Source organism: Vidua macroura, chromosome 15 (genome assembly GCF_024509145.1).
Source record: "Vidua macroura isolate BioBank_ID:100142 chromosome 15, ASM2450914v1, whole genome shotgun sequence".
NCBI classification, from domain to species: domain Eukaryota; kingdom Metazoa; phylum Chordata; class Aves; order Passeriformes; family Viduidae; genus Vidua; species Vidua macroura.
The window spans coordinates 5,138,632-5,158,853 of NC_071585.1; the positions used below are offsets into that span (position 1 = coordinate 5,138,632).

General features: G+C 40.9%; 1 protein-coding gene across 1 annotated transcript in view; it reads right to left on the minus strand.

Moving 5' to 3' along the window:
- The window catches only part of TENM2 (teneurin transmembrane protein 2), a 555,006-nt gene that overhangs the window by 27,144 nt on the left and 507,640 nt on the right, over positions 1-20,222 (minus strand). Inside the window, exons 15-21 of the mRNA XM_053991099.1 lie at positions 16,139-16,349; positions 11,237-11,356; positions 9,039-9,300; positions 8,080-8,347; positions 6,785-6,928; positions 5,062-5,311; positions 2,096-2,116 (exon numbers count right to left, since the gene is read on the minus strand). Coding sequence (XP_053847074.1) covers positions 2,096-2,116; positions 5,062-5,311; positions 6,785-6,928; positions 8,080-8,347; positions 9,039-9,300; positions 11,237-11,356; positions 16,139-16,349 — 1,276 coding nt within the window. The remainder of the gene's footprint in view (positions 1-2,095; positions 2,117-5,061; positions 5,312-6,784; positions 6,929-8,079; positions 8,348-9,038; positions 9,301-11,236; positions 11,357-16,138; positions 16,350-20,222) is intronic.

Genomic DNA, 20,222 nt, shown 5'->3' on the forward strand with positions numbered 1-20,222 from the left:
GCTGCTCTGTTCTCCCACCATGCTTTCCCCTTACACTGAACACACTCTGCTGTGGCACTGGCCTTGTGCTGTACTTCACAAACACACCCCGACTTAGCTCAAGGCTGCCCTGCAGCTGGTGCCTTTTGCATGGCCCTTCTGAAACAAGGCACATCCCCACCCTGGCCAAATGGGCACCTGAGGCAGGCACAGACAGGAGCTGGGCACAGACTGGAGCTGGGCACAGACACTGCTACTTGCAGCTGGAAGTGAGGATCCTGCTGGACTCAGTGGTGAGGGCTGCTCACACAGTGCCCAGGGAACAGCTGCCACCCTGCAGGAATGGAAGGGTCTCTCTTGTTTTCACACGTGATTTTGCCAGCCTGTGCCCACCCCTGCCTCCCTTCTGCCCTCAGCCAGCCCTAGGGTGTGCCCTGCTGCTACCAGGATGGGATAAGACATGAGTCAGGGTAAAGAGCAATGGCAGAACACGGGATATTTCCCTCTCCTCTCTTGCAGTCATGGTGCATCCATGGAGCTCACCCTGCCTTTATCCTCTGGGGTCTCCCCAGGGCAGTTGTGCCAGGAGGTCAGTGACAAGCTCGGTTCCAGATCAGAGAGCAGCTCACTGGAGCTGCAGACCTGTTCCATACTCCTGCCCTCTTTCCTGAACTAGGTCAGGGAACAGATAGTGGAAAACTCTAAGCAAATTTTTGAGGGAATTTGACAGAAAATGACTGCTGGAAGGTAACATGCACTCACTGTGCTCCCAAAGAATCGATGAGACTATTACCTCAAACAGGGATTTGTTTTATAAATGAGTACTCAATATTTCTCAAACTGGCACCCAAGCAATTAAAGACCTCTGCCTTTCTTTTCTCCGCACCATTGCAATCTTTCACTTGAATTATAGGAGGCCACGGATTGTAACTTGTTTTAAAAGATTTTCCATGGCATTCAGTGTTGCTCAGAGGCCTCTGCCAATAATGTCTGTGCCTCCAGCCCCCGAGTGAATGCGTGGTCACCACCATCTGCAGCCTCACTCTGCTCTCTGAGGGAGCCTGGGGCCTGGCAGCAAGAGCAGCTCATTCTCCCTGTTCTTCTCATAGGTGCATCAAATTCTTGTTCAAGAGCAGCTTTTCTTTAAGTTTAACCAAAAGAGAAGCTGTCCAGAGCAAGTCTCTAAACAGATGGAAAATGAACTAGGCTTAGTTGAAGCAATGAGGAGCCTCCAGCATCACCAATAATCATTAGCAAATTGTAAATGAATTTACCCAGATAAGAATAGTTAGGGCATAGTGTTACTATGCCAAAACATATTGTTAAGGGGAAATGATCCTATTTAGTCCAGACCATCTATTGCATCAACTTGTATCACAAAAATGGAAAGTATGGTTTTAAAAGGGAAATGCACAGGACACTATGAAACAGTTCACAAGAGCTCTTCTTGTTCTTGCCCTTGATTTTCTCCAGGGTGAACATCCTCCCTGTCCCAGGTGTGACATGAAAAGAGGCACAAGTGTTTCCTATGCTGCAGCCATCCAGAGGACCCAGTGCTCTCCTCCTAACATCCAGGAGGGTTATGCCTCCCTCCTGAATCTCACAGTGACTGCTTCTAGTGGTTGCACACAGCCAGCCCCACAGGTTGGCTATTAAATGTGTTTGACAAAAGAAATATAAACTAAATTATGGCAAAACACAGTGGGTTCAGAAAATCATTAATGACCAGAAAATTAGTATTTGACCTATATGCAGTCATTAGTGCTTTTGTGAACCTTTCTGGCATTTGTGAAAATGCTGTTGTAGTTTACCTTGACCATTTAGACCAATTATAGACAGCAGGGAGAGGTGTTTATCTAGAAGTTAGCTTGGGGTTCATTATACTTGCATTCTACTAGAAATTTCTAATTACTGTCAGGACTTATTGGCTGCTTTTTGACTGCATTTTGTAATTGCTAATGCTTATCATATTCATAACACACAATTAGCACATAAAAATGTTTCTATATATGGTACATGAAGAACATAACATTACACAAGAAGCACAACACAAAAAGCAAACACAATGAAGCAAACAAACCATATCAAATTATATGGGAAAGAGCTCATGTCTTACCTATGTTTAAACTCTTTATTTCTTTATAGAAAGGGAACAGAAGAAAAAAGAACAAACAGTTAGCTGAAGAATAGATGGTAAAGCAAACATAGTATTTGTTTTATTTTACAAAAGGACACAGGAGAAGATATCTCTTTTCAGCACTAGCCTTAGCTTAGTTTACAGATGAAGAGTGGCTGGGAGGGATAGAGCTGCAAGCTAATTCCCTACAGGATACCCCTGCCCCCACCCCCCTCCCCTCATATTTAGGAAACTTTCTGAACCACTGAAAGAATTTTCACATGGAAATGTGAGTAGCTTGGGGGCTAGAAGTGAGAGAAACTGGCAGTTTTCTGAATACAGAACTGGGCATGGGGAAGCACTGGTTTTGGATATTGTCTGCCAGCTAAAGGCGACCTCATTAATAAAAATAGTTTTCCAACAGGCTATTTCAGACAAATTTTTACTATGCAGTTTGTTTTTCTCTCCTCCTAGTCTCTAAAATAATTGCTTAAAGCAAGTTTGGATGCTCCTTGGTATCTGTTTAAACCTATCCAAGCCAATGTTAGGGTAAAAAAGCCCCTTCTAAGTGAGCAGTAAGGGACTGTACAATGGGAGATAAACAGCATTAACTGATCCACAGCTTACTGCCCAGACACAGAGCCCAAGGAAAAGTGCTCTCTACTTCCCACAAGAAAATGAACACATTCTCCACTCACACAGCACTTCACTGTGTTGATATAATTTCCATTTAGGAATATGCACTGAACAGAGCAAGGAGGTTTGTGACTCCTGAGCTGCAGCACTCCAGGCACAGCCCCCAGCTTGCAGCCCCAGTGTAAAGCCCCAGGTGCAACCCTGGAGTCCAAATTCCTGCTGGCCATTCCAACCAGGCACCTTCTTAAAGGCCAGTGTGAAGGAAATATGCACACTGGGATATTCTGACATACAAAGGCACTCAAGATCTATAGGGGCTTATGTGAAACCAAAATGACATCAGCTGTGAAATCTAAACAAAGCCATGTATTTGGTTTGTAGTACTTGTGGATGTACTGGTTGCAACATAATCCAAACTACTTGACAGGAGCTGAAGACTCTGCTCTCATTCACACTTAAATGGCTCAAATCTTCAAACTCTTACCCATGTAACTCATGCAGATTTCAAGATGAGCAATGAATCACAATTACTGCTGGAATGGACCTTAATTCCCTTTAGAGGAACGGGGGGTAAAAGACATCATAATATAATCCTAGTCTGTAAATCCTAAAAATCTGTATGTCAAGTCCTTTGCAGCTGTCCAACAGCACTCACAATGCATCAGCTTCACTGTTAATTGCTTCTAGTTATAACAGAAGCTAAAGAAACTATGTTATGGAAAACAGACTTTTATAAATGAGGAAGTGGACAACAGCAGATAAAAATCCATCTCTATTTCTTTACTGATGTCCTTCCCAATTTTCCCTCACATGATGAAAACCCAAGTTCCCTCTCAATCTCTCTCACAGAGAGAGAAAGCAAAGTACTCACACTAATACTGTTGTAAATTTTGAGGCAACATTTTCAAACATAAGGTGGGCTAGGAAACGGTCACTGGCTGATAATGGTAAGTGAGGTGCATAAAAATGCATTATAAGAGATATCCTAATCTGAAAATGTTTCTCCTCACCTATAAAGCTGTAGTCCTATTTATTAGAAAGCTAAAAAGATCTGAACAACTTAGAGAAAAATAATTAGCATATTCTGTATAATGCAGAGTTATAGTGCATATTGATATAAATATTTATAGCAGGTCACACTTCCATGCCAGCTACCTTCTGTGGTTTAAACTGAGCTGCTAGCAGAAAGCACTGGATGATCCATGACTTAAAAAAAAAAAAAAAAATATAATGAGGCAGCCTGATGGTGTATGAGGTAGGTGTCAGAGAGTGATTTCAGAGTTGAATTGGCCTGAATCAGATCTCTTTTCTTTTATATAGAATCAGAGTTCACAATAGTGACATCAACAGAATGACATGAATGGAAGAGAGGTGTAAAATAGAGCTAGGCCTCCTATTCTTTATCAGTCCAATAATTTTGCACTTTTTCCCACTAATTAAAAACTAAATGTGGAAGCAGAGGAATTGGTTATTGGTCATATCATTAAAAAAAGACTTGTGACCTAAATTCACTCAATGTACTTTGCAGTTATATCCAATTTCCAGGAGCATCAATGCTACTGCCTGAGTGGGCTCCAGGAGGGGCAGCAGACAGCCAGGGCACGCTATTTTTCCTTCTTTTTCTGCAAATACTCAGCAGTGCTGTAAGTATAAGGTCCAGTTACATGAGTGAGGGTTTGAAGCAATAGCTCTTGCCTCTCCTGGAAAAATGAAAAAAGGAGATGGAACAGAAATGGGTGAAGTGGTACATTCTATACTCATGCCTTCCCTATTAAGTGATCAAATCTTAAGGCTGGAGCAGGGCATGGGACAGGGGGAAAGAGTTAAAATCTTAAACAAGATTTCTGATGATGCAAAATGAATCTGTATGTCAACCTGAACTGCACTTGTCAACCTACAGAAACAGACTCACAAGCATGGAGAAGAAATGTGAAAGTGGATCTCAAAACCACTGGCAGGAGAAACTTCCCTCTGACCTCATTGTTACCCCTCTGCCTGTCACTGTGGCTCAGTACCTAAGGGCAGTCAATTCTAGACTTTTCAAACAAAACTAAAAGATGCACTGAGGGAGGACTGAATCAGTGATTACTAATGAGACAGAAAGAGATGATTTGTACTTTCTGTGCAAGTTAATTTCTGCTCTTAAGTCCTTCACCTTAGTCACTGCTCGGTTAAGTTACAGACTTTGAACTATGCATTTCTGTGCCCCATTTCTCCACTGGAATTTAAATAGGTTGAAAGTGACAATGTTTTTCAAAATTATAAGAAGTAATGGTAAAGGCTGATTTGAGCACAGGCTCCAGAAGCGAAGTGCTGAGGTGAAGCCTTACCTCAGCTCCAGTATGCTCGTGACATTCCTGGAGGGGAAGATACGCCGGATATAGTTAAAATCCCCAACAAAGAGACTTCCATCAATACCCACTGCCAGTGCTACAGGGGCCAAGAGCTTATTTCCTTCTGCCAGACCATTGCAGCTCGGACAGGATATGCTTCTGCGGCGCCCGTTCCCCATAATGCTGGTTATCACAGCCGGCTGCTGAGTGAGAAACTGATTTTCTCCGTTGCCTTTGTGCAATATACCTAAGGACAGAGAGGAGAAGAAGTGGTTATTACCACTATTCATTGCAGGGGACTTGAGGCTGTTTTCTTTTCAACAGCTGCTTTTAGGGGCTGTACATTGAAATGACTGGTGTTTGGTTTTTCAATGGTGCAAAAAGAGCAGAAGCATTTTGTAGTAGTAAAAATAAAGGTTTAATGAAGATTCAGTGTTAATACCCACACACATACACATCCACAGACCCAAACCTACACTCAGAGTCCTTTGGTATTCATTATGAAAGAAAACCCTGCCACACAGCTCAGGCCTGGGACTGTGGCTTAGATGGTTTCTGAGTGGGTGGAGAAGAGCAGTTCCTTATTTTTGTCTCACTCCAGTTTCCCGTATCATGTTTTGTTTGGAATTCTGTGCCAACCTTACTGTTCTCTTTCCACCTCTCAGTCTTTCACACATTTTTAATGGAAAATGAAAAATGAGAAATGGAGGAACCACAGAAAATGATAGCTCAGAAAATGAAAAGATAGAAAGATCAAACTCCCAGAGGGGCTGCTAAGGATCAGTGATAAAAGGCAAGAGGGAAGCTGGTGGTACAGATCTCTAATAGACTTCAAGAAAATACCTTCAAGATAGGATTTATCTTCAAAATATATGTTCAAAGAGCAGAACCCTGCTCCAAGAAGGGAGTGGATTTTCTGACAGTGTGACCATATTCTGTGTCATCAAAAACTGTGGAAATCTGGCTGGAAACTTTCAGCCTCATGTTCTTGTGGAAATGAAGTTGCATGACCCTAACATAACTGGATCCCCACTGGTGGCAACACTCTCTATTGGCATGTACTACCCAAATATGGATCCACTGCCCAGCACTGGAAGTGAGTTCAAATAACCTGATCTTGACAATTCTGAACAATACTTCAGATTTATTGAGCAAAAATACATTTTGTTATTTGGAAATGATCAGCAGGAAGGCTGCAAACAACACTTTGCAGGGAACAAATAAAATGTATGCTGAGCATTCAGCTCCCAAAGAGTTGTTGGTAAAATACAAAGAAAATTCAGCTTAGGATATGGGAAGACAAAAAAAAAAGTGAGGAAAAAACAAACAGATGACTAATGAGAAAGACAAAGGAGACTCAGTATCTTGTCACAGACTCCTACTCCTTGTAAGCTCCATCTCAGGTTAGGGGGAAAAGGAACCAGGAACAGATGTGCCTAACATGAGAAAAACAGGGAAGACAGAAAGATATTACAGGGGAACAAACAAAAAAACAGAAGAGAGGATAAAGATAAGGACTTCAAGCAATTCAGCCTGTGCAGAACAGTAAAAAATGTGCTGAATTTCTACAAAAATTTTCTGACAACTGCAATATGCCTCATACCTTACTGAGCTAAAGATGAAATTAAAAGAGTGGAGAAATAGCATTTTTGGAAGTGTAAGTATAATGCAAATAAAAACTCCCTGTAGGACAGCAAACACATGGAATGAGCTAACTCACCACTCTTGACATTAAGTACATGATGTTTATCCAGAGACCATCCTCCTAAGTTTGAGGGATCCAGTTCAAATCCTTGCAGCAGTGCTGTCCTCTTCTCCCATAAAATGAGACTGGGGCAAGTCTCATATTCAAACCCCACAGACACTGAAATGAAATAAAATCTAATATACTTGCTGAACAAACACTGAATTATATGTCCAGAGCACATTCAAGTCATCAAGTATTCAAGTCCCCCAGCCCCCTCAAGAAGATGGAGTGATTATATTCCTCACTTTTATTCTACAATATTATATTCAGATCTTTGACTAGACACAAATTTGAAACTTCATTCACATGTACTCTGCAGGGATCTGATCACTTCTATTTTAATAGCTCACACTGGGAAGTGATGGGTTTGCTGAGAGGAGAGTGAGAAATAAAATTTTTAAAATATAGTAAAATTATATTAAATAATTAAAAATATCAGATAGCAGGATAAGATAAATTCTTAATTTGTCAGATGTTCACAGCATTTATTTAGCATATTCATTTTACATACCATATACCAAAGGGCAGTGAAAACTTCATGTGCATTTAAGCACAATTATACTGTAAGCATTACACAGGAAAGCAATATCCCAGCAATATCATAAGAAAGAAAAGCTATAGCAAAGAAGAATTTAGAAAATATAGAAAATAATTGATATTAAAAAAAGAAGCTGCTCTTTCCACACTGGCACAGCTCTGATGCTCATTTTTAACACTGTTGTATTAAAATTATTCAGACAGTCAATGAAAACTGAAAAATATTATGATGATCACTCTTCTTCCCACCCACTAGAACCAAGCTAACTAAAAATAGCTGTAGAACTACATGACTGAACAGCATTAGAGGAACAGCATTTCATTTCAAATGTGTTATACCACAAGAGACTACAGTAAGGGTATGTGTGAAAACTCAAATGCACTGCAGACTGCCAGCCAGTCCAGCATGAGGATCCTTTTATAAGTAAAGAAAATAAAATTGTAATGATGGATTAGGTTTCACCTAAGGTCCTGTGGCCAGTTTTTCCTATTACCTGGTCTAAACTTTCTAAGTCAGGTACTGAGCAGGAAACCCAGGCACACTGATGGAGTTTAGACCCTCTGAATATGATCTTGAATGTAGAAAAGAACCGTAATACAAAGATAAATTGTGTCAGGGAGACAAGAACTGTTCAGTCTACATGAGATGTCTGTAAGGAAGTTTGCAGTTTTCTTATTTAGAATTATAGGTGTTACTTGGAAAGTTTTGGAGCTTGTATATGCAGACTTACCTACAGCATCTGACAACCCAAAAACCTTCTGACCATAGGCATCTGTTTTGTCCCAGATAAATGTATATGCCAAGTTGGGAGATGCCTGAAATGATTTTTGGAACAAATGCCCTTCTACTGCTACCATCAAATGAACTTTGATCAGATTCAGTGGCACAAGTGTTTGAGTCATGATGATCTTCAGTAAGGATTTGTATCCAGCAGTGCGGGAACTCAAGTAGCTGAGCTTTATACTAGAGCCAGGGATCTCAATTTCTTCATGAAGAACCTGGGAAGGAAAGAGATCAAACACTTTACATTAATGATTTTTATTTAATCTATCACCTTATGTATTCTTATGAACTTATGTCTTTTACTGGGAGTGGATTTCCTCAAACCAACACAGTTCAGCTGACATTTCTGACAAATAATTATTTGGTGTCTGTGTATGCATCTTTTTAAGAGCCCACTGCTGGCAAAAGGGCAAATAAGCACAAACATTTTTACTGCAAGCTATATGCAAGGGAAACATAAGAAATATCATAGGAACCCACAACTTCCACTAACAGTATAAAGCCTAACTGAATACAGCAGTGAAAAAATAGCACCAATAGAGTTTGCTTTTGTCCTAAGTAAGAAATAAGGAAACGGTCTGTGGTCAGCAGCACATGCCAAGCCTTTGCAAAATTCTCTTGAAACACCTAAGCTGTCAACTGAAATACACAGATATACTTGATATGTTTTATGATAATGGGAGAGTGCAAGGTGATCAAAGATAAATGTGTCTGGGTGACAGTGACATAAACCTGGGATATCTCCTACAGCCCTCATTAGAAAACCTGGTACCTGCCAGAACGAATGCAGCTCTGCAGAGACATTTGCTGTAGCAATTGCAGGGGACACACGGTGGCCCTGTGCTCAGGTCAGAACTGTCACCTGAGCACTGATTTCTCTACCCTGTTCACTCACGCTGTTCTTACCTGGGTTTCTGGCACAATGGGATTGCGGCTGGGAGCGTCACTAAAGAAAGTTGAAAGTGGTGATGAAATGATGACTGGGTCAGGACGGACAAACCCGCTGAGATCACAGCTGGGAATGGAGTTCTCCTCTGTCTTCATCACAAGTGTGTCCATGGCATAGAAGCTGTTCCACGGCAGCCACACTGTCCTTTCCTGGCTCATAAACGGGGCCCGTTCAAAGTGCAGCGTCAGGGATGCTCCACCATTTGCAACCAAGTCAAACCTAGAAAAATGTGGCCTTTAGAAGTGACAAGACTGAGTAATTCCAGTAATCACATTCCTGGCTAATGGCATAGAGGCATACCAACAGTGATGGGTATTAGTCTGGTTTTGGCTGGGATAGAGTTAATTTTCTTCCTAGTAGCTAGTGGAGTGCTGAGTTTTGGATTCAGGATGAGAATAACGTTGATAACAGAGGGATGCTTTTATTATAGCAGAGCAGTGCCTACACAGAGTCAGGGCCTTTCCTCCTCCTCATCCCATCCCACCAGGGAGCAGAATGGGAGCTAGGAGGGGACACAGCTGGGAGAACTGACCCCAGCTGAACTGAGGGATATCCCATATCATACAGTGCTACTGTCATTATATAAACTAGGGGAAAAGCTGCTGAGAACCTGGCTGGGAATTAATTTATCTTTCTGTTATTTTCCTTTTTATTACAGTTTTTATAATTATTATCCCAGTTATTAAACTGTTTTCTCAATGCCAGATTTTTCTTACTTTTACCCTTGTGATTCTCTCCCCACACCACCGGAGGTGGGGAGAGTGAGCAGACCATGATTATGTTTTAAATGTCATGGTTCAAATGATCAGTAATGGGATGTGAACCTCTGGCAACTAAACAGCTGAAAACCAGCCACGACAAGCAATGACTTGAAGTCACTTGGACAAAGCTCATTATAACTTCTGTATTAAATAATTTAAAAATACCCAACAAACAAACCACCACCTTTATTATTAGAAGTCACCTTTATATAGAAACAGCAGAGAAGCCAAGTGCATTCTGAGCAGGAAACTGAATTATCCCTTTCCTGAAAGATCCTGTCCATCAAACATAGAATGGGACACATGGCAGTAAGAGAACAGTAACGAGAAGTGTTCTACAAGTAAGAATTCCTGTCCCTAAGATAACTGTTCTATCATTTTTCAGAGAAATTAGGTGTTTACTTCCAACCCCCTACACAATCACAGCAGTAGTGTGATGCTGTACAGGCATTTGAAACCTGGCTTAAAGGAGAAATGCTTCCAGGTTGTTCTGACAACAGAAACAGGTATCAGCTGTTCTGTGTAAATGCTGGCAACGTAACAAATTACTCAATGATGTCAATAATCTATGCAGATTTAAATATCGTTCAGCTCACCATTTACTGCAATTTTAAACCACTGAAATCAGCGTTATACTTTTATTATAATAGATTAATATTCTGGAAATGATGGAACTTAAATACTCCCTATAGTTCAGTTGACTCCTATTAATTTTATCAATTCTATTGTTTTTATGCAAGATCAAGATAAAATGGCAAATATTTACAATGACTGTGTCAGATAAACTGTTTTAGGTACCACAGCCAGTAAACCAGATAAACCACGACACACTGACTTTTGTTTATCTGAATTTGTGTGCATTTCAAATAAGCTGATACAAGGGGGCAAAAGCACTTTTTTGCACAGCAGGAAATTGTCTAAATATATTCAATTAGAATCTTTTGATTACATTCTACCCTGAAGAAACTCAAAAGAGAGTGTATCTTCAAAAGCAAAGAGAAGCAGAAGGGAAATTTTAACAAAATATACTATTCTATAATGATGCTTTTTTTTTTTCCTAGAACTGTTAGTCTGCTCTGCATTTTAAAATAAAATATTTCTTGTCTCAGCTGGATATTGCTGCAGCCCACAAATGTTTTCATAGATACAGAGCAATTTATTTGAAAGGAGTCTGCCTGCTAACACGTCATTATCAGAAGTCAGCCTGCTCGTATTTACATGCAGTTAGTATTCAAAATGCCGTGTGAAAAATTACTTTTGTGTTTACTTAATAGCTCTTTGCCCTGGGAGGCAGGCAATGCCTGGTACCACATGGTTCCATTAGATCACACCATCTGTTAATCAGCAAAGACACTCCACAGCACTCAGGGGCTCAGTGGAGCAGGGACACTCACGTGCCATCCTGGCGAGTGATGGTGTAGCCGTACTTTGGATACTTGACAAACGACACGTTGACCCCAACTAGAGGAGTCCCATCTGTAGTCACCACTTGGCCTCTTATGAGAGACACAAGACTGAAAAAGAAAGAGAATTAAAGGTATTAAAGCTAATTACAAAAGGAGGTTATGTAATTTATAAGTAAAGTAGTGGAACACCTGTACCTCATTTACTCTAAATACAATTTACTCCAAAAGTTTTCAGAATTCTGAGGGACCACAATATTGCCCAGCTCCCTCTGTACACCTAAATCAAGAAAATGCTTGCTTATGCAGTGAGAAGAGTACACAGAATGGCAGCCAGTGCTTTTCTTGCCTAACAGGGTTTGCCTCATTGTCTAACGAGGCTTTGCAGAGTACAAAGCTCCCTCCCATTCGGCCAGGCCAAAGCTGTGCCCCTGCAGCCACACTGAAACTCCAAAACCTCCCTGCAGGGTACAGTACCACGCCCGTGGGTGCTAACACACTTGACAAACACGGAGCAATGCCAGATCTCTGTTCTGTATGACCAATTCTTCACATCAAGGTTCAAATTCCCTCATCTTAGGGAATGACTGATGTCTGTACACTGCATTCCAGCCTGGTTTGGAACTCTTTCTTGCACTTCGCCAAGAGGAGGATTTGGTTTAAAGTCCAGCTTTATGCACAGGCAAGACAAATAATTTCTTTGGCCAGCAGGATAAGCAGCTTTGTTTAACCTAAGGGAGATGAAGATGAGCTATTCCTCTAAGAGGCACAGTCAGTTTTTTCTCTTTGGCAAGTGCTCTGCTGCTGCTAAGTGCACAGCGGGCACAAAGTGCTGCTGCTCCCAGCTGGAGAGGAGTTTCCAGCCCCTGGCTCCTTTCCCTTCCATCTTCCCTGAACCCTGAGAGAAGCAGATTGGGGAGGGGAAGCTGTTTGGTAAAAGGGCAATGGAAAAGGAAAAGCTCTTTGTAGATGGCTTCCATTGCTACACTGGACATGTGAAAACTGGAGAAGGTGAAAACAGGGAGAAAGTGAAGTCCTCTTAACCCGTGATCTCAGGGATTGTAAAATTGCACTTTGCTGTAGTCATGGGTGAAAATATTTATATATTCATCGGTTTGTGCCTCCAGCATGAGCCTCCAGCTCTGCTCTGCTGACAGAAGGGAAATGAAGAGCCCTTCCCAGCAGGACTGGGGCTGCTCCCAGAGCTCAGCAGGCTCCAGGCACAGCACCCTGAATCAGGCATGGCTGAGCTGGACAGGGGGATTAACCTGGGCTGAGCTTGGCTGGACATGACAAATGGTGCTGGGCTCTGGGAGGGCCCCTGGCACAGAACAGCTCCTTCCATCACTCACACCAGGGATGGTCTGCAGCTCTTTCCTGCCCACTCTGAGATGTTCAGGGGCTGTGAGGTACATTTCTAACTGTATGATATTGCCCATTTAACAACTATTTCCTCATATTTTTATTCCAGACAGGGTGCAATATTTTCTTCAATATTACATTTTAAAAATCTAATTAATAAAAATGAGCTATTTCTGTTACTTTTAGGACTTTCAAGTGCTTCTTGACCTGTCAGGTCAATTTTTAATTTGCTAAATCAACATTTTGTAACAGAATATGGAATTTAATAGAAATTGAAACCTGTTGAGAAAAATCTGCTTGGGAACACATTGGACCAAGATAATTGTTTTGGCATTATTCATTTTGCTTGAATTATTTTATGTGACAAACACACAGAAATAGTTGCAGGAAAAAAGTCACTCAAGCTTCTCTAGGGAAATTGTGCAGAAAGTAGATTTAGAAAGAAATTGCCAGATGGCAGAAGAAAACTAATAATGCCCATGACTTCATTTTTTCTACCTTCAATTTTAATATTTTAGGAAATAATTTGAATTAAAATATTTTGTTCAATAACATTCTTTTTTATTTCTAAAATTCTAAATAAGGAGCACAATGGATATTAGAATAAGCTAAAATGTAGCTAAAATATGGATAAAGGATAGCTAAAATATGGATAAAATATGAATAAGCTAAAATATAGCTAAAATAAGAAGCAATGTTTTGACTAATAGTCACACATACAATTATCTTTCTTTGGTAATCTTTTAAAAGCATAACAGAAAAATTGAACTGATACAGGAATTATATATATTTTTTTTACCAAGGAATTTAAATATATAAAAACAAATAGCTTTTTTTCCCCCCTGAAAACATAATTTAATCTTGTTTTTGCACAGAAAAAAATAATTGAGATTTACCTATTTTAGCATTCAATAAATTTTATTATTTATTCCTTCAGCAGAGTAGGAGATAACTTTTTTTTTTCCTTAAACTAAGACTGGAAAAAAACCCCAAGCCATTATTTTGTCCCACTTTTTCATGTCTTTCAATGGAATGTCAGACTGAGCTAAGCAAACAGCTTGCAAACACAGGAGCTACTTCTTGAGACAATGGCAGTTTCAGTACATGGAAAAGTTGGGAGTCTGACTTGCTAGCACTTTTAAAAGACAAACCCATCAGCTCTAAAACTTAAAATTTGACACTATCCATTAGATTTGCCTAAAATTGGTACCAAAAATAGCAGCTGAGCCATAGAATTATTGGAAGTACCTTCAAAACTTGGAGGTGAAGGCCAATTTTAACATCATTAATAGGTCATTTGAAAAGATATATTAAAATCTGCAGTGTAGCTCAGATGAATAAAACAGAACTAAGACTCCTACCATGAGGAATATAAAAAAAGATCTAAAGTTTCCAATGAGGGCCTTTTTTAAAGGAGCCTCAGGACTGAAATGCTCAGCTCCTGTTTAGTTTAGAGCACTAATTCATAGAATCATAGAATGGGTTTGAAGGGACCTTAAAGATGATTTTGTTCCAACCCCCTGCCATGGGCAGGGTCATTTTCCACTAGATCAGGCTGCTCCAATCCCCATCCAACCTGGCCTTGAACACTTCAGGATTAAAAAAGAAAAATCACCACAAATTTAGGTGAAAAGAGAACAATTTTTTTTTTCCCATTTTTTTGAACAACTCCATGTGTGTATGCATGGAGTATTTCATAGAAAGCATAAAATCTATATTACATAGAGTAGGATCCAACAGGGGTTTCCTGATGAAATATGGAAATTATTGTGTGCAGCATAGGGATGAGTACAATGAGGACCTTCCTGGTGTATCCAGAAACATTATGATCCTCTTTTCACAGACAAATATTTAGGGACATGCTCTACATCACCCACTAAGCCTGTAATGGGATCCTGATTGAGAAAACAGTTTCCTGTAATGAAGTGCAGTCCTTTGGGTGTTATCTCAAATGAAGCTCTTTCTTCAGTCTTAACTTTGGTGATATGAACATAAATAATATAGTGATCAATTTCTTAGCATCTTTCCACGGAGACCTATTTATTTAATATTGATAAATACCAGTCTTCTTGTAAGCATACAATGGCATTAAATATTAATTAATGATGTGCTGGCTTTTAGATTAATTTGCAAATATATAATTAATAATCTTAGAAAACATATATAGAAAAAGAAAAAAAAAAGAAGAAAAAGAAAACCTAGTCAGGTGGATCAATTCTACAAGTAAAATGGTTTTATGTAAGGAATAAATAATAAAACTCCATCAATCAATGGACTTTTAAAACTATTTGAAACGCTATTCCATTATTGAAATTTGTGCTAATGACACTACATTAAAAATGAACTGAAAACTAGTTAGTGTTTTCCTTTTCTCTAGACTGCAGTCTTCATAAAATATAAACCTCAGAAGCTCCTACTCAGTGGAAGAAACCTTCTTTTGGGCATTGCCACACTGTTAAAATGCTAATAAAACTCTGTTATAAAATAGATGCCATATCATAAACTGCACCAGCGTGGTCTTAGTGTCATCAATGCCTGAGATGAAGCACCTGCAAGCAGCAGCTCCTGTTAAACCACAAATAGAATTGCTGGCAGAAATTTTCCCGTGCAACGCACAGATCCGGAGTGTCTTAGGTTGGAAATGGGGGTGTGTATTCTATTCCTATCCCACAGCCAATCCTCCCTCCAGGAGATCTCTTCTGTCCATGGCCACTGAGTGTCCCTGCGTGGCTGAGAAAATTCCATCATCCAACTGGGAGATGCTCTGCCCAGGGGAGGAGCCAAGCATTCCTACCTGGATCCAATCTGACCTTGGAACAGCACAGCAGCCTTTGCCCACTGCATTCCCAGAGGAGCAGCTTTCTGCCCCACTGCATTCCCAGAGGAGCAGCTTTCTGCCCCACTGCATTCCCAGAGGAGCAGCTTTCTGCCCCACTGCATTCCCAGAGAAGCAGCTTTCTGCCCCACTGCATTCCCAGAGGAGCAGCTTTCTGCCCCACTGCATTCCCAGAGGAGCAGCTTTCTGCCCCACTGCATTCCCAGAGGAGCAGCTTTCTGCCCCACTGCATTCCCAGAGGAGCAGCTTTCTGCCCCACTGCATTCCCAGAGGGAGCCCAGGCCCATCTCCAGCAGCCCTGGAGCTCCAGAGGAAAACTCCAGCCTTGTCCAGGATCCTGCTCCAGCAGAAGCACAGCTGGCACTGCAGGAGGGCTGAGCCACCATGGAATGGCACTGCTGCCACCAGCCTGACCCACAGCCTGCCAGGGCCTGCTCTGACTCTGGCAGGGTTTGGTTTTGTTTGTACTATTGCATTTGTATTTTTAATTTTCCTAGTAAAGAACTGTTATTCTTGCTCCCATATCTTTGCCTGAGAGCCCCTTAATTTCAAAACTAAAAAAAATTCGGAGGGAGGGGGTTTACATGTTCCATGTCAGGGGAGGCTCCTGCCTTCCTTAGCAGACACTTGACTGTTGAAACCAAGACAGGTGTCATGTTCCCAGTTGCTCCCTGCTGTTGAAGGGGCTTTCTCACCTGCTGTTGAAGGGGTTTTCCCCAGGGATGATGTGGGTGCTGTCCTTCCCCACGAGCAGCTTGATGCGGTCGTAGAAGGACCGGACGGCGGGAGCTCCGGCGTGGCTCTGCTGGATGATGTCCAGCGGGTCCCGCGAGCCCCGGCACAGCAGGCTGTTCTGGCAGGTGGCCTGCAGGCAGCAGTCAGGGTCCAGGCAGTCCACCAGGCCATCTGAAAGGTAACAGGCACTGAGATCCAGCACAGAGCTGTGCAGCAGTAATACCCATGGAAAGCTTAAGGCACTGGGAAAAATTGTGAAAGTTGACTCTGCAAAGCATCCCCATTCCCCAAACCTGGTGATTCAGTCAACACTGCCATGAGGATGAGGCTTTTGAGCACACTGCTTAAAAACCACTACAATTAATGTAAATCAGCATTAAATTAAGATAAATCCCAAGAAATGTGTCACAGGCTGAAATTAGGCAAAAGGAAGGGGAAGCAATAAAGGATTTCTGTTTAAGTTATTTGTTTGACTTTTTTTTTTTTTTTTTTTTTTTTTTTTTTTTTTGTCTTGAGAATTATGCTGTTCGATTTTATTTTTTCTGTTTGAGGAGCTGAGAGGAGATGGGGGTGACATTACCTAAGTAAAACACAAATTACACTGTAGCCATTTTGGCAGTTCCCAGGGGAGGGCTGCTGGAACTCCCACCTCCCATGGATACCTGGCTCAGAACTTGTGTGCATGCTTGGACAAGGAAGGATCAGTCACAAAACTGGTGGGTTCAATCATTATATTACAGATTAGGTTATCTATCATGAATATTTTTTAATATGCATTTTTAAGAAAAAAGAGAATTTTAACAGCAGAAATTAAAAGGGAATCAAGGGGGAGGTCAATCTGTATACTTAGATAAATAACAATTTTAGCACATACAGTAACGATTCTAGCATCATCTCTTCATTTGGTATCATTATTTAACTGAAATATGTTCTCTCAATGGAGTTTTACTATGATTTAGAAATTATTAACCATTTGCTTTGAAATATTATCATCTCAAACAATTTAGAAACATTTGTTCATCTACTCTGGCAAGAATCAGAAGTTCAATCTGCAATCTACTTATGTCTGTAAAACTTCCCAAGGTGTATCAATCTGATTTTTGAGTACAAATATGGCTTGGGCATACATTCAAAATCATACACAAGAGAAAGCATTCCAGTATGGAAGCAGGCAGAAGTACCCTAGGGTAAGATCATGACTCATGCATTTTCAGGATTTTCAAGTGCACAACAGACCAGCACAGTGATAACTGGGAAAACAACAACCTAAAGGAAAAAAAAAACAATCTAAAACTACAAAAAACCTTTCATATTTTACAATTAGCCTTTTATTTCCAACCCATTTTGTGCGCCTGAAATGACTGTGCCTGACCTGATTTAAAACAAAATTGCCAAGTTATGCTGACAATGTTTCATTCAGGCCTCTAAGGGGATTTAAGTCAGACAAACTACCTTGTTGTGAGAGCTATATGTTGCTTTAAGGTCACTCGCCTATTCACATTAAGAGCTCCATTCATCTTGAAATTGTCTCCAAAAAGGCTGCAGGATCTTTCTGTTTTGCTACAGCTAATTTTCTCCCCACTTTATATAATCCTTCTGAGGACATCATTAGCTTCAGGGTGTAACTCAAGGCACTTTTCCTATTAAGCTCTGAGAATTCCTCAGCTTCTCCCCCAGTCTGTGAGAGCTCTACAACTATGAACTGAGCTTTGCCACTGTTAAGTCCACTCAGTTCTGTTACTCAGATGACCACCAGGCAAGGAAATCCTATCAACACACTAGAACTAACAGAGGCAAACCACGGGATATAAACTACTCCCTCTGACAAATTTACATTTACCTATTCAAGCTGCATCATATTTTGGCCATAGTTGTTATTAGAGGGGAGCATAAGTTCTGCCTGTAATGACCTCATCATGCAGCCGATTATGGGATGCTGTAGCCAAACACTTGTGATGACACCATGAACTTGGAATGGGCATATCAATCCCTCAGGCTCCTGTCAGTCATGTGAATCACATCTTTACGCTCACGAGCCCCCTTGGATATTGTCTGACATTGCAATTTTCAGTAAATTACCCTGCCACTGCCAATCTCACCGTTATCTCACAAACAATCAAGCAGGCAATCAAACTGTTCTGAATTGCCAGTTCAGGACCTGGGAGGCTGGAAACATCTCCATTCAACAGCAGGGAAAAACCTGCCTGTGATCTTCCATGTAAGAAGGTTTTGCTGTTCTGTGAAGTCAGACTCAGATGCTTTCAGATGCTCAAAACAATATTTAGAGAAGTCAGGCACAGAGCATAACACAATTTACTTTTTCAAACATTATTACTTGTATGGCTATATTCCCCTGTAGGAATTTATCCTCAGATGGCAAGATTCAGGATTTAGGATATTTTTACCTCATGTGAACTAGCTGATCCAGCTTGTTGCAACAGCAGCAGTGAGGTCTGGGTCTGTTCAGCACACACAGCCAGGCCCGGGGCACTGCTGCTCGGTATCAAAGGCTTAGACACCACTGTGCTGCTCACATCCACAGCTGCTGCTCTTATTGACTTTTCTGCTCTGAAATCTCTGCCTCCATGCATGAAAGAGTAGTGGTTACTGTAAGAATACATCTGCTTTTAGCTCACTTTTGTCTAATTTGCTATCTGGACCATTATCACAGAATGGCTGAGACTGGCAAGCACCTCTGGAGGTGATCAGGCCTGGCCCCCTGCTCAAGCAAGGCTACCAGATGCTGGTTGCCAAGGTTGCCCACACACCTTTTGAAATGTCTTCAAAGATGGAAACTCCACAGCCTCACTGGGCACCCTGCTCCACTGCTCAGTCATTGGCCAAAGAAGTGACACAAGGGACATTTGTGCCTGGGGTTGTTCCTCCTCAAGTGCAGGACCTTGCACTTCATGAGGTTTCTCTCAGCCCATTCCCCCAGCCATATTGTACTGTTATATATGAAGTAAACTGTTACAGAATCATTTATTTGCATTAGACTCAGCTGATTAAAACCAGAGTTAGAAAAAAAGTACCTTCTGTAAAAGAAAATTCTGCTATTAGCATAAATTTTAACTAGAATTCGGTACTGTGGGTTTTAATATATATTTCAGAGCTTGTCATCCTCCAAATTTCATCAGATATACTGAATTATTTATATGGTTAATTCAATGACAAATCCTCACCACTTGCCTCACCAAAATATTGCTGCTTTTCATGGCACACAGAGCTGAGTTTCAAGTGGGCAGTGACCTCTCTAATACTCTGCATGCTAAAGGGAGGGGACAGGAGAGGGAGCTAAGATGGTGCTGAACCTCCTCCAACAATCTGAGACCAACACAAGTCCTGACTTGGCCTTAACTGAGATGAAAGAAATAGGAAATTTTGATCTGATTTAAAGTGGCAGCACAGGATTAGCTCTCCATTGCTGTTCGTGGTTTTTCTGAATTCCCAAATCTTTTCAGAAATAAAGCAAGTGACATGGTATCCCTCTTGAAGAGTTCACTTGGCTAATGGATCCACACATTTCTCAACTTTCTGTGAACTGTTCCACAAGCTTTTTGGCAGACTTCATTACACAGCATAGAGAAAACTTCAAAGAAGTAGTTGAAAGTAGATTAACCTACTCCTGCATGTCATATTTATGACAGCCTTACGATTGTGTTCCTCTTGACCATCATTAGAAGGACTAAAAAAGCTCTCAGCAGGAACAGTGATATATTTTACCACATTACTGTTCTAATATATTTGGAATCTCTCAGCATCAGTGTTCCAGCATCACTGAATATATTTCTCACCATGTCCAGGTTATTGGATTGCAGAACTAGAAAGGTGCTACACCTTTCTGCAGAAAGTTGATGCTTGGGGTTTTTAAATCCCAATGAGTAAATTATCTACAGTTTCCACATTTCTTCAAATACCTGCAGGTTGTGCTTTGGGTTCAATTCATGGTGCACATCAGAACGAGTGAACTTTGACCTGACATCCAACTTGCTGAGCCAACGATTTCTGAACCCAGCAAGGGACAATTCTGCTTCCACCCAAAAC